The 26,504-nt window shown below is 48.3% G+C and overlaps 1 protein-coding gene across 1 annotated transcript in view; it reads left to right on the forward strand.

Moving 5' to 3' along the window:
• The window catches only part of LOC311120197 (DNA excision repair protein ERCC-5 homolog), a gene marked incomplete at its 3' end in the record, with an annotated part of 29,596 nt that extends 4,641 nt beyond the window's left edge, over nt 1–24,955 (forward strand). Inside the window, exons 7-14 of the mRNA XM_084194814.1 lie at nt 5,083–5,290; nt 5,673–7,720; nt 7,925–8,044; nt 14,904–15,117; nt 16,871–17,015; nt 18,343–18,550; nt 21,919–21,993; nt 24,437–24,955. Of these exons, the coding sequence (XP_084050940.1) occupies nt 5,083–5,290; nt 5,673–7,720; nt 7,925–8,044; nt 14,904–15,117; nt 16,871–17,015; nt 18,343–18,550; nt 21,919–21,993; nt 24,437–24,955 (3,537 nt within the window). The remainder of the gene's footprint in view (nt 1–5,082; nt 5,291–5,672; nt 7,721–7,924; nt 8,045–14,903; nt 15,118–16,870; nt 17,016–18,342; nt 18,551–21,918; nt 21,994–24,436) is intronic.
• Between the last annotated feature and the right edge of the window lie 1,549 nt (nt 24,956–26,504).

The raw sequence follows: 26,504 nt of genomic DNA on the forward strand, positions 1-26,504 counted from the left end.
CTGCCGGAGCAGAGAGAACGTTGTCTGGCTGTTATGGCTCCTACTGCCGGAGCAGAGAGAACGTTGTCTGGCTGTTTTGGCTCCTACTGCCGGAGCAGAGAGAACGTTGTCTGGCTGTTATGGCTCCTACTGGCGGAGCAGAGAGAACGTTGTCTGGCTGTTTTGGCTCCTACTGCCGGAGCAGAGAGAACGTTGTCTGGCTGTTATGGCTGCTACTGGCAGAGCAGAGAGAACGTTGTCTGGCTGTTTTGGCTCCTACTGGGGGAGCAGAGAGAACGTTGTCTGGCTGTTTTGGCTCCTACTGGCGGAGCAGAGAGAACGTTGTCTGGCTGTTTTGGCTTCTACTGCCGGAGCAGAGAGAACGTTGTCTGGCTGTTTTGGCTCCTACTGCCGGAGCAGAGAGAACGTTGTCTGGCTGTTTTGGCTCCTACTGCCGGAGCAGAGAGAACGTTGTCTGGCTGTTATGGCTGCTACTGCCGGAGCAGAGAGAACGTTGTCTGGCTGTTTTGGCTGCTACTGCCGGAGCAGAGAGAACGTTGTCTGGCTGTTTTGGCTGCTACTGCCGGAGCAGAGAGAACGTTGTCTGGCTGTTTTGGCTCCTACTGCCGGAGCAGAGAGAACGTTGTCTGGCTGTTATGGCTCCTACTGCCGGAGCAGAGAGAACGTTGTCTGTCTGTTTTGGCTCCTACTGGCGGAGCAGAGAGAACGTTGTCTGGCTGTTTTGGCTCCTACTGGCGGAGCAGAGAGAACGTTGTCTGGCTCCTACTGCCGGAGCAGAGAGAACGTTGTCTGGCTGTTTTGGCTCCTACTGGCGGAGCAGAGAGAACGTTGTCTGGCTGTTATGGCTCCTACTGGTGGAGCAGAGAGAACGTTGTCTGGCTGTTTTGGCTCCTACTGGCGGAGCAGAGAGAACGTTGTCTGGCTGTTTTGGCTCCTACTGGCGGAGCAGAGAGAACGTTGTCTGGCTGTTTTGGCTCCTACTGGCGGAGCAGAGAGAACGTTGTCTGGCTGTTTTGGCTCCTACTGCCGGAGCAGAGAGAACGTTGTCTGGCTGTTTTGGCTCCTACTGCCGGAGCAGAGAGAACGTTGTCTGGCTGTTTTGGCTCCTACTGCCGGAGCAGAGAGAACGTTGTCTGGCTGTTTTGTCTCCTACTGCCGGAGCAGAGAGAACGTTGTCTGGCTGTTTTGGCTCCTACTGCCGGAGCAGAGAGAACGTTGTCTGGCTGTTATGGCTCCTACTGCCGGAGCAGAGAGAACGTTGTCTGTCTGTTTTGGCTCCTACTGGCGGAGCAGAGAGAACGTTGTCTGGCTGTTTTGGCTCCTACTGGCGGAGCAGAGAGAACGTTGTCTGGCTCCTACTGCCGGAGCAGAGAGAACGTTGTCTGGCTGTTTTGGCTCCTACTGGCGGAGCAGAGAGAACGTTGTCTGGCTGTTTTGGCTCCTACTGGCGGAGCAGAGAGAACGTTGTCTGGCTGTTATGGCTCCTACTGGTGGAGCAGAGAGAACGTTGTCTGGCTGTTTTGGCTCCTACTGGCGGAGCAGAGAGAACGTTGTCTGGCTGTTTTGGCTCCTACTGGCGGAGCAGAGAGAACGTTGTCTGGCTGTTTTGGCTCCTACTGGCGGAGCAGAGAGAACGTTGTCTGGCTGTTTTGGCTCCTACTGCCGGAGCAGAGAGAACGTTGTCTGGCTGTTTTGGCTCCTACTGCCGGAGCAGAGAGAACGTTGTCTGGCTGTTTTGGCTCCTACTGCCGGAGCAGAGAGAACGTTGTCTGGCTGTTTTGGCTCCTACTGCCGGAGCAGAGAGAACGTTGTCTGGCTGTTTTGGCTCCTACTGCCGGAGCAGAGAGAACGTTGTCTGGCTGTTATGGCTCCTACTGGCGGAGCAGAGAGAACGTTGTCTGGCTGTTTTGGCTCCTACTGCCGGAGCAGAGAGAACGTTGTCTGGCTGTTTTGGCTCCTACTGCCGGAGCAGAGAGAACGTTGTCTGGCTGTTTTGGCTCCTACTGCCGGAGCAGAGAGAACGTTGTCTGGCTGTTTTGGCTCCTACTGGCGGAGCAGAGATGAGAGGATGACTTTTAATTAAGGAATGAAAAATAATTAAGTCATCAAATAAAACCTAAGCAATATACACAACTGAACATTATTTAGTAATGTTGTTCTATTGATGTATTATTTAGTAATGTTGTTCTATTGATGTATTATTTAGTAATGTTGTTCTATTGATGTATTATTTAGTAATGTTGTTCTATTGATGTATTATTTAGTAATGTCGTTCTATTGATGTATTATTTAGTAATGTTGTTCTATTGATGTATTATTTAGTAATGTTGTTCTATTGATGTATTGTATTATTTAGTAATGTTGTTCTATTGATGTATTATTTAGTAATGTTGTTCTATTGATGTATTATTTAGTAATGTTGTTCTATTGATGTATTATTTAGTAATGTTGTTCTATTGATGTATTATTTAGTAATGTTGTTCTATTGATGTATTATTTAGTAATGTTGTTCTATTGATGTATTATTTAGTAATGTTGTTCTATTGATGTATTATTTAGTAATGTTGTTCTATTGATGTATTATTTAGTAATGTTGTTCTATTGATGTATTATTTAGTAATGTTGTTCTATTGATGTATTATTTAGTAATGTTGTTCTATTGATGTATTATTTAGTAATGTTGTTCTATTGATGTATTATTTAGTAATGTTGTTCTATTGATGTATTATTTAGTAATGTTGTTCTATTGATGTATTGTATTATTTAGTAATGTTGTTCTATTGATGTATTATTTAGTAATGTTGTTCTATTGATGTATTTTTTTGTAATGTTGTTCTATTGATGTATTTTTTAGTAATGTTGTTCTATTTATGTATTATTTAGTAATGTCGTTCTATTGATGTATTATTTAGTAATGTCGTTCTATTGATGTATTATTTAGTAATGTTGTTCTATTTATGTATTATTTAGTAATATTGTTCTATTGATGTATTATTTAGTAATGTTGTTCTATTGATGTATTATTTAGTAATGTTGTTCTATTGATGTATTATTTAGTAATGTTGTTCTATTGATGTATTATTTAGTAATGTTGTTCTATTGATGTATTGTCTTATTTAGTAATGTTGTTCTATTGATGTATTATTTAGTAATGTTGTTCTATTGATGTATTATTTAGTAATGTTGTTCTATTGATGTATTATTTAGTAATGTTGTTCTATTGATGTATTGTATTATTTAGTAATGTTGTTCTATTGATGTATGATTTAGTAATGTTGTTCTATTGATGTATTTTTTGTAATGTTGTTCTATTGATGTATTATTTAGTAATGTTGTTCTATTGATGTATTGTATTATTTAGTAATGTTGTTCTATTGATGTATTATTTAGTAATGTTGTTCTATTGATGTATTATTTAGTAATGTTGTTCTATTGATGTATTATTTAGTAATGTTGTTCTATTGATGTATTGTATTATTTAGTAATGTTGTTCTATTGATGTATTATTTAGTAATGTTGTTCTATTGATGTATTATTTAGTAATGTTGTTCTATTGATGTATTATTTAGTAATGTTGTTCTATTGATGTATTATTTAGTAATGTTGTTCTATTGATGTATTATTTAGTAATGTTGTTCTATTGATGTATTATTTAGTAATGTTGTTCTATTGATGTATTATTTAGTAATGTCGTTCTATTGATGTATTATTTAGTAATAATAATAATAATAATAATATGCCATTTAGCAGACGCTTTTATCCAAAGCGACTTACAGTCATGCGTGCATACATTTTTTTTTTTTGTGTATGGGTGGTCCCGGGGATCGAACCCACTACCTTGGCGTTACAAGCGCCGTGCTCTACCAGCTGAGCTACAGAGGACAACATTAGTAATGTTGTTCTATTGATGTATTGTATTATTTAGTAATGTCGTTCTATTGATGTATTGTATTATTTAGTAATGTCGTTCTATTGATGTATTATTTAGTAATGTCGTTCTATTGATGTATTATTTAGTAATGTTGTTCTATTGATGTATTATTTAGTAATGTTGTTCTATTGATGTATTATTTAGTAATGTTGTTCTATTGATGTATTGTATTATTTAGTAATGTTGTTCTATTGATGTATTATTTAGTAATGTTGTTCTATTGATGTATTATTTAGTAATGTTGTTCTATTGATGTATTATTTAGTATTGTTGTTCTATTGATGTATTATTTAGTAATGTTGTTCTATTGATGTATTATTTAGTAATGTTGTTCTATTGATGTATTATTTAGTAATGTTGTTCTATTGATGTATTATTTAGTAATGTTGTTCTATTGATGTATTATTTAGTAATGTTGTTCTATTGATGTATTGTATTATTTAGTAATGTTGTTCTATTGATGTATTGTATTATTTAGTAATGTTGTTCTATTGATGTATTATATTATTTAGTAATGTTGTTCTATTGATGTATTATTTAGTAATGTTGTTCTATTGATGTATTATTTAGTAATGTTGTTCTATTGATGTATTATTTAGTAATGTTGTTCTATTGATGTATTATTTAGTAATGTTGTTCTATTGATGTATTGTATTATTTAGTAATGTTGTTCTATTGATGTATTATTTAGTAATGTTGTTCTATTGATGTATTATTTAGTAATGTTGTTCTATTGATGTATTGTATTGTATTATTTAGTAATGTCGTTCTATTGATGTATTATTTAGTAATGTCGTTCTATTGATGTATTATTTAGTAATGTTGTTCTATTAATGTCTACCCAATGTGGACCTGACAGAGACAGTGGAATATTTTGGCAATTGAATGCTAACTATTTTTAATGTCATTATTTCATAATGCATTTCAAGTTGAAAAAAATATTTTTTTATAACACTGAGAGCCTGACCCCTAATGGAACCGAAACCGTACCAACCTCAAAAAGCACTAATCGCTCAGCACTAGTACACACACACACACACCACCTGAGGTAACACACACACACACTCTCCGTCACAGACACACACACGCATACACGCACAAACACAGACACTCGCACCCTAACCCAGTCCCCCCCCCCCCCCCTCTCCCAGCGGTCAGGTGACTTCTCCCAGTACCAGCTAGCAGGGCTGCTGCAGAGGAACGAGCTGAACGCGCGTCTGGTGGGCGTGGAGAGAGAGATGTCCAACCGCAGTGCAGGGAACGCCCCGGGGGTGGAGCTATACAACCAGGGGGAGGGGCACAGCGTGGAGACACGACGCCTCCTCTCAGAAGACTCCACCCACTACATCCTCATCAAAGGTTAGAGGTTGAAAGGGGGGGGGGGGGGGGGGGTCAGCGATCAAATTGAGCGATTCTCCGCATTGACCTGTTCAAACTCATCCCCACAAACGTTGTGTGTGTGTGTGTGTGTGTGTGTGTGTGTGTGTGTGTGTGTGTGTGTGTGTGTGTGTCTCTGTGTGTGTGTGTGTGTGTGTGTGTGTGTGTGTGTGTGTGTGTCTCTGTGTGTGTGTGTGTGTGTGTGTGTGTGTGTGTGTGTGTGTGTGTGTGTGTGTGTGTGTGTGTGTGTGTGTGTGTCTGTGGTGTGTGTGTGTGTGTGTGTGTGTGTGTGTGTGTGTGTGTGTGTGTGTGTGTGTGTGTGTGTGTGTGTGTGTGTGTGTGTGTGTGTGTGTGTACTCCTCAGGTCCAAAGAAGACAGACAACAGTGAGAGGGTTCCAGACGTCCAGCCTGCGGCCTCTCCCTGGTTGGGTGGTCCCCTGTCAGGGAGGGTTAGGACGGGGGGAGGGGAGAGACCTGAGCCCCTTTGGAGACCCATCTCAGAGGAGGAGAGCCTGGAGGAGGGACCCTCGTCATCGTCTAAACACCCCCAGGACTCTAACCCGAGCCTGGGGGATGCAGCACCCCCCTCCCCCCGGACACTGAAGGCCATCCAGGCTGCAATGGATGCCAGCTTCTCAGACGAGGAGGAGGGTAGCTCCTGGGGTAGGGGTGGGAGTAGGGCTGGGGAGGAGGGTAGCTCCTGGGGTAGGGGTGGGAGTAGGGCTGGGGAGGAGGGTAGCTCCTGGGGTAGGGGTGGGAGTAGGGCTGGGGAGGAGGGTAGCTCCTGGGGTAGGGGTGGGAGTAGGGCTGGGGAGGAGGGTAGCTCCTGGGGTAGGGGTGGGAGTAGGGCTGGGGAGGAGGGTAGCTCCTGGGGTAGGGGTGGGAGTAGGGCTGGGGAGGAGGGTAGCTCCTGGGGTAGGGGTGGGAGTAGGGCTGGGGAGGAGGGTAGCTCCTGGGGTAGGGGTGGGAGTAGGGCTGAGGAGGAGGGTAGTGGCAGTGTGTCCCCTCGTACCATCCTGGCCATTCAGCGAGCTATGGGAGAAGACTTGGATGTAGGCACGCCCCCAAACACCACCCTGATTGGCAATTCTCCCGTTAAGCCCCACCCTCCCAGTCCCCAGCGTCCTGCGAACCGATTGGTCGTCACCAGCAGCTCAGAGGAGGAGACTGAAGGGAAGGACACGCCCCTGAGGACAACTCTGACCAATGAGGACAGGCTTGGGGTGGAGAAGGGGGATGAGCAACAGTCGCCTCTCCCCCCTAGCCTCCCCATTCCTCCTGCAGACATGGTGCTCCTCAACAGGGAGGAGGAGGAGGATGAAACCCTCACCAGGAGGACCAGGGAGGAGGTGGAGGAGATTCTGAGGAGTAACAGAGAGGAGTTAAGGCAAGCCATCAACAGCAGGAACAGGGCTTTCCACTCTGCAGTAGGTCAGGAGGACAGGGCTTTCCACTCTGCAGTAGGTCAGGAGGACAGGACCTTCCACTCTGCAGTAGGTCAGGAGGACAGGACCTTCCACTCTGCAGTAGGTCAGGAGGACAGGACCTTCCACTCTGCAGTAGGTCAGGGGGACAGGACCTTCCACTCTGCAGTAGGTCAGGAGGACAGGACCTTCCACTCTGCAGTAGGTCAGGGGGACAGTTTGGGTCAGGCTCTCAGTGTTATCCCCCCATCAGGCCCAGGTCTAAACAGAGAGAAGGAGAGGGAGAGGAGTAGCCTGGTGACTGGGCCTTTACCTCCATCACAGCAGGAGAGGGAGAGGAGTAGCCTGGTGACTGGGCCTTTACCTCCATCACAGCAGGAGAGGGAGAGGAGTAGCCTGGTGACTGGGCCTTTACCTCCATCACAGCAGGAGAGGGAGAGGAGTAGCCTGGTGACTGGGCCTTTACCTCCATCACAGCAGGAGAGGGAGAGGAGTAGCCTGGTGACTGGGCCTTTACCTCCATCACAGCAGGAGAGGGAGAGGAGTAGCCTGGTGACTGGGCCTTTACCTCCATCACAGCAGGAGAGGGAGAGGAGTAGCCTGGTGACTGGGCCTTTACCTCCATCACAGCAGGAGACGAATGGCCACAACACCAACACCAGGGAGGAGAGAAATGGAGAGATTGTGAAGATGGAGGACAGTGAGGAGGAGAGCGATTCAGAGAGCTTCGTTGATGTGTCCGAGGGGGAGGATCTAAAGGAGGAGGAGACGGACGATTCACTGATAGAGGTGGGGGGCGGTGCTCCACCTAAGGCACAGGAAGACGTGACCAAGAAGGAGGAGGAGGAAGCTTTAAGTAGCAGAGCTGTCCCTTTGGAAGAGAGGGATGATGATGAGGAGGAGGAGGAGGAGGAAGCTCTCCAGCGTCCCACAGAGCCCAGCCCAGCTTCTGTTCCTGTACCCAACGAGTGGGAAGACATCAACGTGGTAAGATAAGTACTGCTTAAATTTAGCGGTGAAAAATGTATATTTCTCTGTTTGTGTGTGTGGTTGAGATGTGTTGTTGCAGCATTTGTCCTGTAGGAGGAGCTGTTTGTACAGTAGCACATGTTGCTGTTCTACAAAAGAGGGAGCTCTTACTGTGCAACAGCAGTGGAACTGGGTCGATGCAGTACCTGTGTTGTCCATCAGGATGAGCTGGTGGCGCTAGAGAGCCGTCTAGGAGAGCAGCAGTCCAGTCTGAGAGAACAGAAGCAGCAGCAGGAACGTGTGGCCGCCACGGTTACCGGACAGATGTGTCTGGAGAGCCAGGTAGGAGAAGCACTAAAACACACACACATTTAGTCAGTATGATAAAGGTGGTATCAGTGTATTCTGTTTTACCATCTAAACACACACACACATTTAGTCAGTATGATAAAGGTGGTGTCAGTGTATTCTGTCTGTTTCCTGCTGCTCCAACAGTGTTCATAGTGGGTGGGTGTGATTGTGTGTATCATTTTTTTAAACATATGAGTCATTTAGCAGACGCTCTTATCCAGAGCGACTTACAGTTAGTGAGTGCATACATTTTTCATACTGGCCCCCCCGTGGGAATCGAACCCACAACCCTGGCGTTGCAAGCGCCATGCTCTACCAACTGAGCTACAAGGAGACTTACAATTGAACGTTGAATCAACATCTTTTTTTTTCATGTGGATGTTCAAGCAGCAGTGTGTGTCTGTCTGTGTGTCTGTTTTAATCACTATCTGATGGATGTGGCTGCCTCTGCCTCTGCCCCCTCCTCTGCCCCAGCCCCCCTCCTCTGCCCCAGCCCCCTCCTCTGCCCCAGCCCCCTCCTCTGCCCCAGCCCCCTCCTCTGCCCCAGCCCCCTCCTCTGCCCCAGCCCCCTCCTCTGCCCCAGACCCTGCCTCTGCCCCTGCCTCTGCCCCAGCCCCCTCCTCTGCCCCAGCCCCCTCCTCTGCCCCAGACCCCTCCTCTCTGGTCCTGCCAAACAGCAGGCTGTTTTAGTGTCCTCGTTGACAGCCAGAGAGACATTCTGTTTTAGTGTTCTCCTCCCTCATGTTGACAGCCAGAGAGACATTCTGTTTTAGTGTCCTCCTCCCTCATGTTGACAGCCAGAGAGACATTCTGTTTTAGTGTTCTCCTCCCTCATGTTGACAGCCAGAGAGACATTCTGTTTTAGTGTCCTCTTCCCTCATGTTGACAGCCAGAGAGACATTCTGTTTTAGTGTCCTCCTCCCTCATGTTGACAGCCACAGAGACATTCTGTTTTAGTGTCCTCCTCCCTCATGTTGACAGCCACAGAGACATTCTGTTTTAGTGTTCTCCTCCCTCATGTTGACAGCCAGAGAGACATTCTGTTTTAGTGTCCTCCTCCCTCATGTTGACAGCCAGAGAGACATTCTGTTTTAGTGTTCTCCTCCCTCATGTTGACAGCCAGAGAGACATTCTGTTTTAGTGTCCTCTTCCCTCATGTTGACAGCCAGAGAGACATTCTGTTTTAGTGTCCTCCTCCCTCATGTTGACAGCCAGAGACACATTCTGTTTTAGTGTCCTCCTCCCTCATGTTGACAGCCAGAGAGACATTGTGTTTTAGTGTCCTCCTCACTCATGTTGACAGCCACAGAGACATTCTGTTTTAGTGTCCTCCTCCCTCATGTTGACAGCCACAGAGACATTCTGTTTTAGTGTCCTCCTCCCTCATGTTGACAGCCACAGAGACATTCTGTTTTAGTGTCCTCGTTGACAGCCAGAGAGACATTCTGTTTTAGTGTTCTCCTCCCTCATGTTGACAGCCAGAGAGACATTCTGTTTTAGTGTCCTCTTCCCTCATGTTGACAGCCAGAGAGACATTCTGTTTTAGTGTCCTCCTCCCTCATGTTGACAGCCAGAGAGACATTCTGTTTTAGTGTCCTCCTCCCTCATGTTGACAGCCAGAGAGACATTCTGTTTTAGTGTCCTCCTCCCTCATGTTGACAGCCAGAGAGACATTCTGTTTTAGTGTCCTCCTCCCTCATGTTGACAGCCAGAGAGACATTCTGTTTTAGTGTCCTCCTCCCTCATGTTGACAGCCAGAGAGACATTCTATTTTAGTGTCCTCCTCCCTCATGTTGACAGCCAGAGAGACATTCTGTTTTAGTGTCCTCCTCCCTCATGTTGACAGCCAGAGAGACATTCTGTTTTAGTGTCCTCGTCCCTCATGTTGACAGCCAGAGAGACATTCTGTTTTAGTGTCCTCCTCCCTCATGTTGACAGCCAGAGAGACATTCTGTTTTAGTGTCCTCCTCCCTCATGTTGACAGCCAGAGAGACATTCTGTTTTAGTGTCCTCGTCCCTCATGTTGACAGCCAGAGAGACATTCTGTTTTAGTGTCCTCCTCCCTCATGTTGACAGCCACAGAGACATTCTGTTTTAGTGTCCTCGTCCCTCAAGTTGACAGCCAGAGAGACATTCTGTTTTAGTGTCCTCCTCCCTCATGTTGACAGCCAGAGAGACATTCTGTTTTAGTGCCCTCGTCCCTCATGTTGACAGCCAGAGAGACATTCTGTTTTAGTGTCCTCCTCCCTCATGTTGACAGCCAGAGAGACATTCTGTTTTAGTGTCCTCCTCCCTCATGTTGACAGCAGAGAGACATTCTGTTTTAGTGCCCTTGTCTCTCATGTTGACAGCCAGAGAGACATTCTGTTTTAGTGTCCTCCTCCCTCATGTTGACAGCCAGAGAGACATTCTGTTTTAGTGTCCTCCTCCCTCATGTTGACAGCCAGAGAGACATTCTGTTTTAGTGTCCTCCTCCCTCATGTTGACAGCCAGAGAGACATTCTGTTTTAGTGTCCTCCTCCCTCATGTTGACAGCCAGAGAGACATTCTGTTTTAGTGTCCTCGTCCCTCATGTTGACAGCCAGAGAGACATTCTGTTTTAGTGTCCTCCTCCCTCATGTTGACAGCCAGAGAGACATTCTGTTTTAGTGTCCTCCTCCCTCATGTTGACAGCCAGAGAGACATTCTGTTTTAGTGTCCTCGTCCCTCATGTTGACAGCCAGAGAGACATTCTGTTTTAGTGTCCTCCTCCCTCATGTTGACAGCCACAGAGACATTCTGTTTTAGTGTCCTCGTCCCTCAAGTTGACAGCCAGAGAGACATTCTGTTTTAGTGTCCTCCTCCCTCATGTTGACAGCCAGAGAGACATTCTGTTTTAGTGCCCTCGTCCCTCATGTTGACAGCCAGAGAGACATTCTGTTTTAGTGTCCTCCTCCCTCATGTTGACAGCCAGAGAGACATTCTGTTTTAGTGTCCTCCTCCCTCATGTTGACAGCAGAGAGACATTCTGTTTTAGTGCCCTTGTCTCTCATGTTGACAGCCAGAGAGACATTCTGTTTTAGTGTCCTCCTCCCTCATGTTGACAGCCAGAGAGACATTCTGTTTTAGTGTCCTCCTCCCTCATGTTGACAGCCAGAGAGACATTCTGTTTTAGTGTCCTCCTCCCTCATGTTGACAGCCAGAGAGACATTCTGTTTTAGTGTCCTCCTCCCTCATGTTGACAGCCAGAGAGACATTCTGTTTTAGTGTCCTCGTTGACAGCCAGAGAGACATTCTGTTTTAGTGTTCTCCTCCCTCATGTTGACAGCCAGAGAGACATTCTGTTTTAGTGTCCTCTTCCCTCATGTTGACAGCCAGAGAGACATTCTGTTTTAGTGTCCTCCTCCCTCATGTTGACAGCCAGAGAGACATTCTGTTTTAGTGTCCTCCTCCCTCATGTTGACAGCCAGAGAGACATTCTGTTTTAGTGTCCTCCTCCCTCATGTTGACAGCCAGAGAGACATTCTGTTTTAGTGTCCTCCTCCCTCATGTTGACAGCCAGAGAGACATTCTGTTTTAGTGTCCTCCTCCCTCATGTTGACAGCCAGAGAGACATTCTCTTTTAGTGTCCTCCTCCCTCATGTTGACAGCCAGAGAGACATTCTGTTTTAGTGTCCTCCTCCCTCATGTTGACAGCCAGAGAGACATTCTGTTTTAGTGTCCTCGTCCCTCATGTTGACAGCCAGAGAGACATTCTGTTTTAGTGTCCTCCTCCCTCATGTTGACAGCCAGAGAGACATTCTGTTTTAGTGTCCTCCTCCCTCATGTTGACAGCCAGAGAGACATTCTGTTTTAGTGTCCTCCTCCCTCATGTTGACAGCCAGAGAGACATTCTGTTTTAGTGTCCTCCTCCCTCATGTTGACAGCCAGAGAGACATTCTGTTTTAGTGTCCTCCTCCCTCATGTTGACAGCCAGAGAGACATTCTGTTTTAGTGTCCTCGTCCCTCATGTTGACAGCCAGAGAGACATTCTGTTTTAGTGTCCTCCTCCCTCATGTTGACAGCCACAGAGACATTCTGTTTTAGTGTCCTCGTCCCTCAGGTTGACAGCCAGAGAGACATTCTGTTTTAGTGTCCTCCTCCCTCATGTTGACAGCCAGAGAGACATTCTGTTTTAGTGCCCTCGTCCCTCATGTTGACAGCCAGAGAGACATTCTGTTTTAGTGTCCTCCTCCCTCATGTTGACAGCCAGAGAGACATTCTGTTTTAGTGTCCTCCTCCCTCATGTTGACAGCAGAGAGACATTCTGTTTTAGTGCCCTCGTCTCTCATGTTGACAGCCAGAGAGACATTCTGTTTTAGTGTCCTCCTCCCTCATGTTGACAGCCAGAGAGACATTCTGTTTTAGTGTCCTCCTCCCTCATGTTGACAGCCAGAGAGACATTCTGTTTTAGCGTCCTCCTCCCTCATGTTGACAGCCAGAGAGACATTCTGTTTTAGTGTCCTCCTCCCTCATGTTGACAGCCAGAGAGACATTCTGTTTTAGTGTCCTCCTCCCTCATGTTGACAGCCAGAGAGACATTCTGTTTTAGTGTCCTCGTCCCTCATGTTGACAGCCAGAGAGACATTCTGTTTTAGTGTCCTCCTCCCTCATGTTGACAGCCAGAGACATTCTGTTTTAGTGTCCTCCTCCCTCATGTTGACAGCCAGCGAGACATTCTGTTTTAGTGTCCTCGTCCCTCATGTTGACAGCCAGAGAGACATTCTGTTTTAGTGTCCTCCTCCCTCATGTTGACAGCCAGAGAGACATTCTGTTTTAGTGTCCTCCTCCCTCATGTTGACAGCCAGAGAGACATTCTGTTTTAGTGTCCTCGTCCCTCATGTTGACAGCCAGAGAGACATTCTGTTTTAGTGTCCTCCTCCCTCATGTTGACAGCCACAGAGACATTCTGTTTTAGTGTCCTCGTCCCTCAGGTTGACAGCCAGAGAGACATTCTGTTTTAGTGTCCTCCTCCCTCATGTTGACAGCCAGAGAGACATTCTGTTTTAGTGCCCTCGTCCCTCATGTTGACAGCCAGAGAGACATTCTGTTTTAGTGTCCTCCTCCCTCATGTTGACAGCCAGAGAGACATTCTGTTTTAGTGTCCTCCTCCCTCATGTTGACAGCCAGAGAGACATTCTGTTTTAGTGCCCTCCTCCCTCATGTTGACAGCCAGAGAGACATTCTGTTTTAGTGCCCTCCTCCCTCATGTTGACAGCCAGAGAGACATTCTGTTTTAGTGTCCTCCTCCCTCATGTTGACAGCCAGAGAGACATTCTGTTTTAGTGTCCTCCTCCCTCATGTTGACAGCCAGAGAGACATTCTGTTTTAGTGCCCTCGTCCTTCATGTTGACAGCCAGAGAGACATTCTGTTTTAGTGTCCTCCTCCCTCATGTTGACAGCCAGAGAGACATTCTGTTTTAGTGTCCTCCTCCCTCATGTTGACAGCCAGAGAGACATTCTGTTTTAGTGTCCTCCTCCATCATGTTGACAGCCAGAGAGACATTCTGTTTTAGTGTCCTCCCACGCATGTTGACAGCCAGAGAGACATTCTGTTTTAGTGTCCTCGTCCCTCATGTTGACAGCCAGAGAGACATTCTGTTTTAGTGTCCTCCTCCCTCATGTTGACAGCCACAGAGACATTCTGTTTTAGTGTCCTCCTCCCTCATGTTGACAGCCAGAGAGACATTCTGTTTTAGTGTCCTCGTCCCTCATGTTGACAGCCAGAGAGACATAAATGTTCATGATGGAAGAAAAAAATTATGTGTAAACTTAAACGACTAAAACCAGATTTTAAGTATATAGAAAAGATAATGGAGCTATATATTTTTTTATAATAAAGTATTTGAGAACTAACAATCACCTAAATAAGTGATTGAAAGTTCCCAAAACAGTGAAGTTAGCAGTATTGATTTTGTTATTATGTTTGAGCAAAAGATCACAGCATTAGCCATGGCAAAATGTGTAGAACTGCAGGAAATTAGCTTTGAAACTCCAAACATTTCTCTACACCACCAAGACGGGGCCTCTAAAACGTTCTCCGAAACTCAGCTGTGGCTAGGGGCCCGACCGCGCCCATTGTGACGCCACAGCCACGCTCACCACCTAAATCCTTTTTTACCCGGAACAAACCCTGGGTGTATTTCTGTGCTTATAAGGCTCAATATTCTTCTGCTGTGTATGTGTGTGTTTATATCTCTTTATGCAAGGGCATTGTTTGATACTTGTTTCTGATTGGCTTGAAGGGCATTCTGGAGTGTGCATTATTTCCATATAACGCACGGTAGAATTCAATGGCTATAGTTCATTCTTACATGTTCTATGTTTTGAGCTGCTTTTGAAGGCAAAAATACGAATTTGAAAGCATTGTTGAATTCGACGTTCATAATGTCAAGCTAGGACTGATTGTTCGGTTAGCCGAACTAGCAAGTCTGTTTGTTTGTTTGTTTGGTTACCACGGAAGCTACTGTAGCTAGCTAGTCGACGTGCTAGCTACGTCAGTGGATGTTGGAAAATACATTTTTAACGGCAAATGTGTTAAATTATAGCCATGGTATGAACGGGATTATCAACTCCGGGCTCTATGCGTTCTCTGGAAATAATAATGCAACTCCGTGGAAGGTCATTTCCACACTGCTAGCGCGTCGTGGAACACCTTTCACGTGGTTCATTATCTTCCGTAGAAAGCAAAGCCCCCTCCGTTGATGATCCCTTACGGGGGTGTAATGTCTCTGTGCTGTGTCTCGTCCACCAGGAGCTGCTGAGGTTGTTCGGCGTGCCCTTCCTGGTGGCTCCCAGTGAGGAATGTCTCTGTGTGTGTCTCGTCCACCAGGAGCTGCTGAGGTTGTTCGGCGTGCCCTTCCTGGTGGCTCCCAGTGAGGCGGAGGCCCAGTGTGCTGCCCTGGACCGGACCGACCAGACCCACGGAACAATCACCGATGACAGCGACGTATGGCTGTTCGGAGGACGACACGTCTACAAGAACTTCTTCAGCCAGAACAAATATGTAGAACACTACCAGTACATAGACCTACAGAACCAACTGGGTACGTAGAACACTACCAGTACATAGACCTACAGAACCATCTGGTTAGAACACTACCAGTACATAGACCTACAGAACCATCTGGTTAGAACACTACCAGTACATAGACCTACAGAACCATCTGGTTAGAACACTACCAGTACATAGACCTACAGAACCATCTGGTTAGAACACTACCAGTACATAGACCTACAGAACCAACTGGGTACGTAGAACACTACCAGTACATAGACCTACAGAACCATCTGGTTAGAACACTACCAGTACATAGACCTACAGAACCATCTGGTTAGAACACTACCAGTACATAGACCTACAGAACCATCTGGTTAGAACACTACCAGTACATAGACCTACAGAACCAACTGGGTACGTAGAACACTACCAGTACATAGACCTACAGAACCATCTGGTTAGAACACTACCAGTACATAGACCTACAGAACCATCTGGTTAGAACACTACCAGTACATAGACCTACAGAACCATCTGGTTAGAACACTACCAGTACATAGACCTACAGAACCATCTGGTTAGAACACTACCAGTACATAGACCTACAGAACCAACTGGTTAGAACACTACCAGTACATAGACCTACCGAACCATCTGGTTAGAACACTACCAGTACATAGACCTACCGAACCATCTGGTTAGAACACTACCAGTACATAGACCTACAGAACCATCTGGTTAGAACACTACCAGTACATAGACCTACAGAACCAACTGGTTAGAACACTACCAGTACATAGACCTACCGAACCATCTGGTTAGAACACTACCAGTACATAGACCTACAGAACCAACTGGTTAGAACACTACCAGTACATAGACCTACAGAACCATCTGGTTAGAACACTACCAGTACATAGACCTACAGAACCAACTGGGTACGTAGAACACTACCAGTACATAGACCTACATAACCATCTGGTTAGAACACTACCAGGACATAGACCTACAGAACCATCTGGTTAGAACACTACCAGTACATGGACCTACAGAACCAACTGGGTACGTAGAACACTACCAGTACATAGACCTACAGAACCATCTGGTTAGAACACTACCAGTACATAGACCTACATAACCAACTGGGTACGTAGAACACTACCAGTACATAGACCTACAGAACCATCTGGTTAGAACACTACCAGTACATAGACCTACAGAACCATCTGGTTAGAACACTACCAGTACATAGACCTACAGAACCATCTGGTTAGAACACTACCAGTACATAGACCTACATAACCATCTGGTTAGAACACTACCAGTACATAGACCTACAGAACCAACTGGTTAGAACACTACCAGTACATAGACCTACAGAACCATCTGGTTAGAACACTACCAGGACATAGACCTACAGAACCATCTGGTTAGAACACTACCAGTACATAGACCTACAGAACCATCTGGTTAGAACACTACCAGTACATAGACCTACAGAACCATCTGGTTAGAACACTACCAGTACATAGACCTACATAACCATCTGGTTAGAACACTACCAGTACATAGACCTACAGAACCATCTGGTTAGAACACTACCAGTACATAGACCTACAGAACCATCTGGTTAGAACACTACCAGTACATAGACCTACAGAACCAACTGGTTAGAACACTACCAGTACATAGACCTACAGAACCATCTGGTTAGAACACTACCAGTACATAGACCTACAGAACCATCTGGTTAGAACACTACCAGTACATAGACCTACAGAACCCTCCCCCTCCCCTAGGTGTGGACCGTACCAAGCTGATTAACCTGGCCTACCTGCTGGGTAGTGACTACACGGAGGGGATCCCGGGGGTGGGATACGTGACGGGCATGGAGATACTCAACGAGTTCCCTGGACCTGGCATGGAACCACTCAGCATGTTCAGGTAGATTGGTGTGTGTGGTGAAGTAATGATCAGTTCCCTGGACCTGGCATGGAACCAGTCACCATGTTCAGGTCAGTAACGGGGAGTGGGTAGTTGGTGTCTAGTGGTCTGGGTGGGTGGTGGTTGGTGTCTAGTGGTTGGTGTCTAGTGGTCTGGGTGGGTGGTGGTTGGTGTCTAGTGGTCTGGGTGGGTGGTGGTTGGTGTCTAGTGGTTGGTGTCTAGTGGTCTGGGTGGGTGGTGGTTGGTGTCTAGTGGTCTGGGTGGGTGGTGGTTGGTGTCTAGTGGTTGGTGTCTAGTGGTCTGGGTGGGTGGTGGTTGGTGTCTAGTGGTCTGGGTGGGTGGTGGTTGGTGTCTAGTGGTTGGTGTCTAGTGGTCTGGGTGGGTGGTGGTTGATGTCTAGTGGTCTGGGTGGGTGGTGGTTGGTGTCTAGTGGTCTGGGTGGGTGGTGGTTGGTGTCTAGTGGTTGGTGTCTAGTGGTCTGGGTGGGTGGTGGTTGGTGTCTAGTGGTCTGGGTGGGTGGTGGTTGGTGTCTAGTGGTTGGTGTCTAGTGGTCTGGGTGGGTGGTGGTTGGTGTCTAGTGGTCTGGGTGGGTGGTGGTTGGTGTCTAGTGGTCTGGGTGGGTGGTGGTTGGTGTCTAGTGGTTGGTGTCTAGTGGTCTGGGTGGGTGGTGGTTGGTGTCCAGTGGTTGGTGTCTAGTGGTCTGGGTGGGTGGTGGTTGGTGTCTAGTGGTCTGGGTGGGTGGTGGTTGGTGTCTAGTGGTTGGTGTCTAGTGGTCTGGGTGGGTGGTGGTTAGTGTCTAGTGGTCTGGGTGGGTGGTGGTTGGTGTCTAGTGGTCTGGGTGGGTGGTGGTTGGTGTGTAGTGGTCTGGGTGGGTGGTGGTTGGTGTCTAGTGGTCTGGGTGGGTGGTGGTTGGTGTCTAGTGGTCTGGGTGGGTGGTGGTTGGTGTCTAGTGGTTGGTGTCTAGTGGTCTGGGTGGGTGGTGGTTGGTGTCTAGTGGTTGGTGTCTAGTGGTCTGGGTGGGTGGTGGTTGGTGTCTAGTGGTCTGGGTGGGTGGTGGTTGGTGTCTAGTGGTTGGTGTCTAGTGGTCTGGGTGGGTGGTGGTTGGTGTCTAGTGGTTGGTGTCTAGTGGTCTGGGTGGGTGCAGGGTATTGTGTGTATCTTGTGTGGTGATGAATAAGGAATGAGTGGTCCTGTGTGGCTGTTGGCCAGAGTGTGGCTTTAGCTATGCGAAGGTTGTGGGTTCAATTCCCTCAGGGATCACAGAAACAGCACACACCTGTTTTGCTTTACTCACTCTGTCTGTGCTTCGTCTCCGTTTCCCTTCCAGTGAGTGGTGGTCCTTGGCCCAGCAGCAACGTCTGACCTCTGACCCCCGTGACTCCAAGGTCAAGAGGAAGCTGAGAGGTCTCCAGCTGCAGCCGGGCTTCCCCAACCCTGCCGTGGCAACTGCCTACCTGCAGCCCAGTGTCGACCTATCAGAAGGCTCCTTTAGCTGGGGCCGCCCACACCTCGACCTCATCAAGGAATATCCTCTAGGAGAGTGTGTGTGTGTGTGTGTGTTTGTGTGTGTGTGAGATGTTCTGTGTCCTGTGTGTGTGTGTGTATGGGGAGATGTTCTGTGTCCTGTGTGTGTGTGTGTGTGAGATGTTCTGTGTCCTGTGTGTGTGTGTGTATGGGGAGATGTTCTGTGTCCTGTGTGTGTATGGGGGAGATGTTCTGTGTCCTGTGTGTGTGTGTGTATGGGGAGATGTTCTGTGTCCTGTGTGTGTGTGGGGGAGATGTTCTGTGTCCTGTGTGTGTGTGGGGAGATGTTCTGTGTCCTGTGTGTGTGTGTGTATGGGGAGATGTTCTGTGTCCTGTGTGTGTATGGGGGAGATGTTCTGTGTCCTGTGTGTGTGTGTGTATGGGGAGATGTTCTGTGTCCTGTGTGTGTGTGGGGGAGATGTTCTGTGTCCTGTGTGTGTGTGGGGAGATGTTCTGTGTCCTGTGTGTGTGTGTGTATGGGGAGATGTTCTGTGTCCTGTGTGTGTATGGGGAGATGTTCTGTGTCCTGTGTGTGTATGGGGAGATGTTCTGTGTCCTGTGTGTGTGTGTGTATGGGGAGATGTTCTGTGTCCTGTGTGTGTATGGGGAGATGTTCTGTGTCCTGTGTGTGTATGGGGAGATGTTCTGTGTCCTGTGTGTGTGTGTGTGTATGGGGAGATGTTCTGTGTCCTGTGTGTGTATGGGGGAGATGTTCTGTGTCCTGTGTGTGTGTGTGTGTGTGTGTATGGGGAGATGTTCTGTGTCCTGTGTGTGTGTGGGGGAGATGTTCTGTGTCCTGTGTGTGTGTGTGGGGAGATGTTCTGTGTCCTGTGTGTGTGTGTGTATGGGGAGATGTTCTGTGTCGTGTGTGTATGGGGAGATGTTCTGTGTCCTGTGTGTGTGTGTGTATGGGGAGATGTTCTGTGTCCTGTGTGTGTATGGGGGAGATGTTCTGTGTCCTGTGTGTGTATGGGGGAGATGTTCTGTGTCCTGTGTGTGTGTGGGGGAGATGTTCTGTGTCCTGTGTGTGTATGGGGGAGATGTTCTGTGTCCTGTGTGTGTGTGTGTATGGGGAGATGTTCTGTGTCCTGTGTGTGTATGGGGAGATGTTCTGTGTCCTGTGTGTGTGTGGGGGAGATGTTCTGTGTCCTGTGTGTGTATGGGGGAGATGTTCTGTGTCCTGTGTGTGTGTGTGTATGGGGGAGATGTTCTGTGTCCTGTGTGTGTGTGTGTATGGGGAGATGTTCTGTGTCCTGTGTGTGTATGGGGAGATGTTCTGTGTCCTGTGTGTGTGTGTGTATGGGGGAGATGTTCTGTGTCCTGTGTGTGTGTGTGTATGGGGAGATGTTCTGTGTCCTGTGTGTGTATGGGGGAGATGTTCTGTGTCCTGTGTGTGTATGGGGAGATGTTCTGTGTCCTGTGTGTGTATGGGGGAGATGTTCTGTGTCCTGTGTGTGTATGGGGGAGATGTTCTGTGTCCTGTGTGTGTGTGTGGGAGATGTTCTGTGTCCTGTGTGTGTGTGTGTATGGGGAGATGTTCTGTGTCCTGTGTGTGTGTGTGGGAGATGTTCTGTGTCGTGTGTGTGTGGGAGATGTTCTGTGTCCTGTGTGAGTGTGGGAGATGTTCTGTGTCCTGTGTGAGTGTGGGAGATGTTCTGTGTCCTGTGTGAGTATGTATGGGGAGATGTTCTGTGTCGTGTGTGTGTGTGGGGGAAATGTTCTGTGTCCTGTGTGTGTATGGGGAGATGTTCTGTGTCCTGTGTGTGAGTGTGGGAGATGTTCTGTGTCCTGTGTGTGTGTGTGGGAGATGTTCTGTGTCGTGTGTGTGTATGGGGAGATGTTCTGTGTCCTGTGTGTGTGTGTGGGAGATGTTCTGTGTCGTGTGTGTGTGTGGGGAGATGTTCTGTGTCGTGTGTGTGTGTGTGTGTGGGAGATGTTCTGTGTGTGTGTATGGGGGAGATGTTCTGTGTGTGTGTATGGGGGAGATGTTCTGTGTCCTGTGTGTGTGTGTGTGTGGGAGATGTTCTGTGTCGTGTGTGTGTGTGTGTGTGTGTGTGTGGGAGATGTTCTGTGTCGTGTGTGTGTATGGGGGAGATGTTCTGTGTCCTGTGTGTGTGTGTGGGAGATGTTCTGTGTCCTGTGTGTGTGTGTGTGTGGGAGATGTTCTGTGTCGTGTGTGTGTGTGTGGGAGATGTTCTGTGTCGTGTGTGTGTGTGTGGGAGATGTTCTGTGTCCTGTGTGTGTGTGTGGGAGATGTTCTGTGTCCTGTGTGTGTGTGTGTGTGTATGGGGAGATGTTCTGTGTCCTGTGTGTGTGTGTGTGTGTATGGGGAGATGTTCTGTGTCCTGTGTGTGTGTGTGTGTGTGTGTATGGGGAGATGTTCTGTGTCCTGTGTGTGTGTGTGTGTGTATGGGGAGATGTTCTGTGTCGTGTGTGTGTGTGTGGGAGATGTTCTGTGTCCTGTGTGTGTGTGTGGGAGATGTTCTGTGTCCTGTGTGTGTGTGTGGGAGATGTTCTGTGTCCTGTGTGTGTGTGTGGGAGATGTTCTGTGTCCTGTGTGTGTGTGTGTGTGTATGGGGAGATGTTCTGTGTTCTGTGTCCTGTGTGTGTGTGTATGGGGAGATGTTCTGTGTCCTGTGTGTGTGTATGGGGGAGATGTTCTGTGTCGTGTGTGTGTATGGGGAGATGTTCTGTGTCCTGTGTGTGTGTGTGTGTGTGTGGGGAGATGTTCTGTGTCCTGTGTGTGTGTGTATGGGGAGATGTTCTGTGTCCTGTGTGTGTGTATGGGGAGATGTTCTGTGTCCTGTGTGTGAGTGTGTGTGTGTGTGGGAGATGTTCTGTGTCCTGTGTGTATGTATGGGGAGATGTTCTGTGTCCTGTGTGTGTGTGTGTGTGTGTGGGAGATGTTCTGTGTCCTGTGTGTATGTATGGGGAGATGTTCTGTGTCCTGTGTGTGTGTGTGGGGAGATGTTCTGTGTCCTGTGTGTGAGTGTGTGTGTGTGTGGGAAATGTTCTGTGTCCTGTGTGTATGTATGGGGAGATGTTCTGTGTCCTGTGTGTGTGTGTGTGTGTGTGGGAGATGTTCTGTGTCCTGTGTGTATGTATGGGGAGATGTTCTGTGTCCTGTGTCCTTTGTGTGTGTGTGGGAGATGTTCTGTGTCGTGTGTGTGTGTGTGTGTATGGGGGAGATGTTCTGTGTCCTGTGTGTGAGTGTGGGAGATGTTCTGTGTCCTGTGTGTATGGGGGAGATGTTCTGTGTCCTGTGTGTATGGGGGAGATGTTCTGTGTCCTGTGTGTGAGTGTGGGAGATGTTCTGTGTCGTGTGTGTGAGTGGGTATCACTACCAGCTGTCCTTAACCCTAAGCCTACGTTCTGTCAGAGTCGTTTTGGTTGGAACAGCAGGAAGACAGAAGAGACTCTACAGCCTGTTATCACACAGGTCAACACACCACAGGTATTAGTCTGGACCAATGGTTGGTAATGATTATTGAAAGTAGAGATTGAGAATGAGTTGGGTATAATAGTGAATGTAATGTGAAAGCATTCGGAAAGTATTCAGACCCCTTCCCTTATTCCACATGTTGTTACGTTACAGCCTTGTTCTAAAATGGATTCAATTATATTTTTCCTCATCAATCTACACACAATACCCCATAATGACCCAATACCCCATAATGACCCAATACCCCATAATGACCCAATACCCCATAATGACAAAGTGAAAACAGGGTTTTTTTTGTTGTGCAAATGTATTATACCTTATTTCTTGACATAAGGATTCAGACCCTTTGCTATGAGACTCGAAATTGAGCTCAGGTGCATCCTGTTTCCATTGATCATCCTTGAGATGTTTCTACAACTTTTGATTGGATATGATTTGGAAAGGCACACACCTGTCTATATAAGGTCCCACAGTTGACAGTGCATGTCAGAGCAAAAACCAAGCCATGAGGTCGAAGGAATTGTCCGTAGAGCTCCGAGATAGGATTGTGTCGAGGCACAGATCTGGGGAAGGGTACCAAAAAATGTCTGCAGCATTGAAGGTCCCCAAGAACACAGTGGCCTCCATCATTCTTAAATGGAAGAAGTTTGGAACCACCAAGACTCTTCCTAGAGCTGGCCGCCCGGCCAAACTGAGCAATCGGGGGAGCAGGGCCTTTGTCAGGGAGGTGACCAAGAACCCGATGGTCACTCTGACAGACCTCCAGAGTTCCTCTGTGGAGATGGGAGAACCTTCCAGAAGGACAACCATCTCTGCAGCACTCCACCAATCAGGCCTTTATGGTAGAGTGGCCAGGCGGAAGCCACTCCTCAGTAAAAGGCACATGACAGCCCACCTGGAGTTTGCCAAAAGGCACCTAAAGACTCTCAGACCATGAGAAACAAAATTCTCTAGTGTGATGAAACCAAGATTGAAGTCTTTGGCCTGAATGCCAAGCGTCACGTCTGGAAGAAACCTGGCACCATCCCTACAGTGAAGCATGGTGGTGGCAGCATCATGCTGTGGGGATGTTTTTCAGTGGCAGGGACTGGGAGACTAGTCAGGATCGAGGGAAAGATGATCTGAGCAAAGTACAGAGAGATCCTTGATGAAAACCTGCTCCAGAGCGCTCAGGACCTCAGACTGGGGGCGAAGGTTCACCTTCCAACAGGACAACGACCCTAAGCACACAGCCAAGACAACGCAGGAGTGGCTTCGGGACAAGTCTCTGAATGTCCTTGAGTGGCCCAGCCAGAGCCCGGACTTGAACCCGATCGAACATCTCTGGAGAGCCCTGAAAATAGTGCAGCGACGCTCCCCATCCAACCTGACAGAGCTTGAGAGGATCTGCAGAGAAGAATGGGAGAAACTCCCCAAATACAGGTGTGCCAAGCTTGTAGCGTCATACCCAAGAAGACTTGAGGCTGTAATCGCTGCCAAAGGTGCTTCAACAAAGTAAAGGGTCTGAATAATTATGTAAATGTGATATTTTTGTTTATTTTTAATACATTTGCAAAAAATTCTAAAAACCTGTTTTTGCTTTGTCATTATGGGGTATTGTGTGTAGGTTGATGAGGGGAGAAAACAATTTAATCAATTTTAGAATAAGGCTGTAACGTAACAAAATGTGGAAAAAGTCAAGGGGTCTGAATACTTTCCGAATGCACTGTATCTCAAAATCAAATCAAATCAAATTTTATTTATCACATACACGTGTTTAGCAGATGTTATAGCGGGTGTAGCGAAATGCTTGTGCTTCTAGCTCCGACAGTGCAGTAATATCTAACAAGTAGTATCTAACAATTTCACAATATATACCCAATACACACTAATCTAGTAAGGAATGGAATTTAAGAATATATACTCCCTCCCCTCCGTCCTTCTCTCCCCTCCTCCCTCCCCTCCGTCCTTCTCTCCCCTCCTCCCTCCCCTCCCTCCCCTCCGTCCTTCTCTCCCCTCCTCCCTCCCCTCCGTCCTTCTCTCCCCCCCTCCTCCCTCCCCTCCGTCCTTCTCTCCCCTCCTCCCTCCCCTCCGTCCTTCTCTCCACTCCTCCCTCCCATCCGACCTTCTCTCCCCTCCTCCCTCCCCTCCGTCCTTCTCTCCCCTCCTCCCTCCCCTCCCTCCCACCCGACCTTCTCTCCCCTCCTCCCTCCCCTCCGACCTTCTCTCCCCTCCCCCCCTCCGTACTTCTCTCCCCTCCTCCCTCCCCTCCCTCCCATCCGACCTTCTCTCCCCTCCGTCCTTCTCTCCCCTCCTCCCTCCCCTCCGTCCTTCTCTCCCCTCCTCCCTCCCCTCCATCCTTCTCTCCCCTCCTCCCTCCCCTCCGTCCTTCTCTCCCCTCCTCCCTCCCCTCCATCCTTCTCTCCCCTCCTCCCTCCCCTCCGTCCTTCTCTCCCCCCCTCCTCCCTCCCTGTAGACCCAGCTGCGTATCGACTCGTTCTTCCGTCTGGAGCAGCAGGAGAGACAGGCCATCAAGAGCCAGCGCCTCCGCCGGGCCGTCACCTGTATGAAGAGGAAGGAGAGGGAGGAGGAAGGAGAGGGGGTCTGCTCCCCATCCAAGGCTAAGAGAGGGGAGGGGTCAGGGCCCAAGCAGAGGGAGGGAGGGGTGGAGGAGGGGACAGGGGGGTTCCTGGGGGCAGAGGTCAGTAAACCTGCTCCAGAGGATGTGGGAAGAGCCAGCCATGATATGGGAGGGGCCAGCCAGCAGAGGAAGGAAGTGCCTTCTCCTAATGAGGGTGTCCCTGAACCTAAACTCCTCCCAAGGAGGGCGGAGCAGAACGGCAGCGGCAGTTCCGGGGATGACAGTGATGGTGGCGGCGGGATCACCATGGTAACGGCCCAGTCAGTGTTTGGGGTTCAACCAAGGGGAGGGAGGGGGGGAAAGAGAGGTGGGGGGAGAGGGAGAGGTGGGGGGAGGGGGAGGAAGACACTGTGAGAACTTTAAACTCTCAACCGTCTGTTGGTGATGATGTCATCAGAGGGACATATTGAGGCCAATATGAAACCATTGTGATACATTTCCTGAATGTTTTGAATGATGAGGGATAATGTTTGAATATATCGATGTAAAAGACGGTGCTATGTAAACCCATGAGATTGTTGATCATTTCAGTCAGGCCTCCCCGGCTGTTTGTTGGTGTATTTTCTATGTTTGGGATGAATATTTGGAATAATAAAAATGTTTTTGTATTACAAAGTCAGTCTTGTTATTTGTTTACGCGGTGTTTCCCTGCTGGTGTTGACTGGAGCGGTAATGTGACGGCTGGACATCAGGGTTCCTCCACCTCCACAGGAGCGGTAATGTGATGGCTGGACATCACGGTTCCTCCACAGGAGCGGTAATGTGATGGCTGGACATCAGGGTTCCTCCACAGGAGCGGTAATGTGATGGCTGGACATCAGGGTTCCTCCACAGGAGCGGTAATGTGATGGCTGGACATCAGGGTTCCTCCACAGGAGCGGTAATGTGATGGCTGGACATCAGGGTTCCCCCACAGGAGCGGTAATGTGATGGCTGGACATCAGGGTTCCTCCACAGGAGCGGTAATGTGATGGCTGGACATCAGGGTTCCTCCACAGGAGCGGTAATGTGATGGCTGGACATCAGGGTTCCTCCACAGGAGCGGTAATGTGATGGCTGGACATCAGGGTTCCTCCACAGGAGCGGTAATGTGATGGCTGGACATCAGGGTTCCTCCACAGGAGCGGTAATGTGATGGCTGGACATCAGGGTTCCTCCACAGGAGCGGTAATGTGATGGCTGGACATCAGGGTTCCTCCACAGGAGCGGTAATGTGATGGCTGGACATCAGGGTTCCACCACAGGAGCGGTAATGTGATGGCTGGACATCAGGGTTCCTCCACAGGAGCGGTAATGTGATGGCTGGACATCAGGGTTTCCTCCACAGGAGCGGTAATGTGATGGCTGGACATCAGGGTTCCTCCACAGGAGCGGTAATGTGATGGCTGGACATCAGGGTTCCTCCACAGGAACGGTAATGTGATGGCTGGACATCAGGGTTCCTCCACAGGAGCGGTAATGTGATGGCTGGACATCAGGGTTCCTCCACCTCCACAGGAGCGGTAATGTGATGGCTGGACATCAGGGTTCCTCCACAGGAGCGGTAATGTGATGGCTGGACATCAGGGTTCCTCCACAGGAGCGGTAATGTGATGGCTGGACATCAGGGTTCCTCCACAGGAGCGGTAATGTGATGGCTGGACATCAGGGTTCCTCCACAGGAGCGGTAATGTGATAGTTGGACATCAGGGTTCCTCCACAGGAGCGGTAATGTGATGGCTGGACATCAGGGTTCCTCCACTGGAGCGGTAATGTGATGGCTGGACATCAGGGTTCCTCCACAGGAGCGGTAATGTGATGGCTGGACATCAGGGTTCCTCCACAGGAGCGGTAATGTGATGGCTGGACATCACGGTTCCTCCACAGGAGCGGTAATGTGATGGCTGGACATCAGGGTTCCACC

The sequence above is a fragment of the Coregonus lavaretus genome, assembly GCF_964263955.1.
Source record: "Coregonus lavaretus genome assembly, contig: HAP1_SCAFFOLD_785, whole genome shotgun sequence".
Taxonomy (NCBI): domain Eukaryota; kingdom Metazoa; phylum Chordata; class Actinopteri; order Salmoniformes; family Salmonidae; genus Coregonus; species Coregonus lavaretus.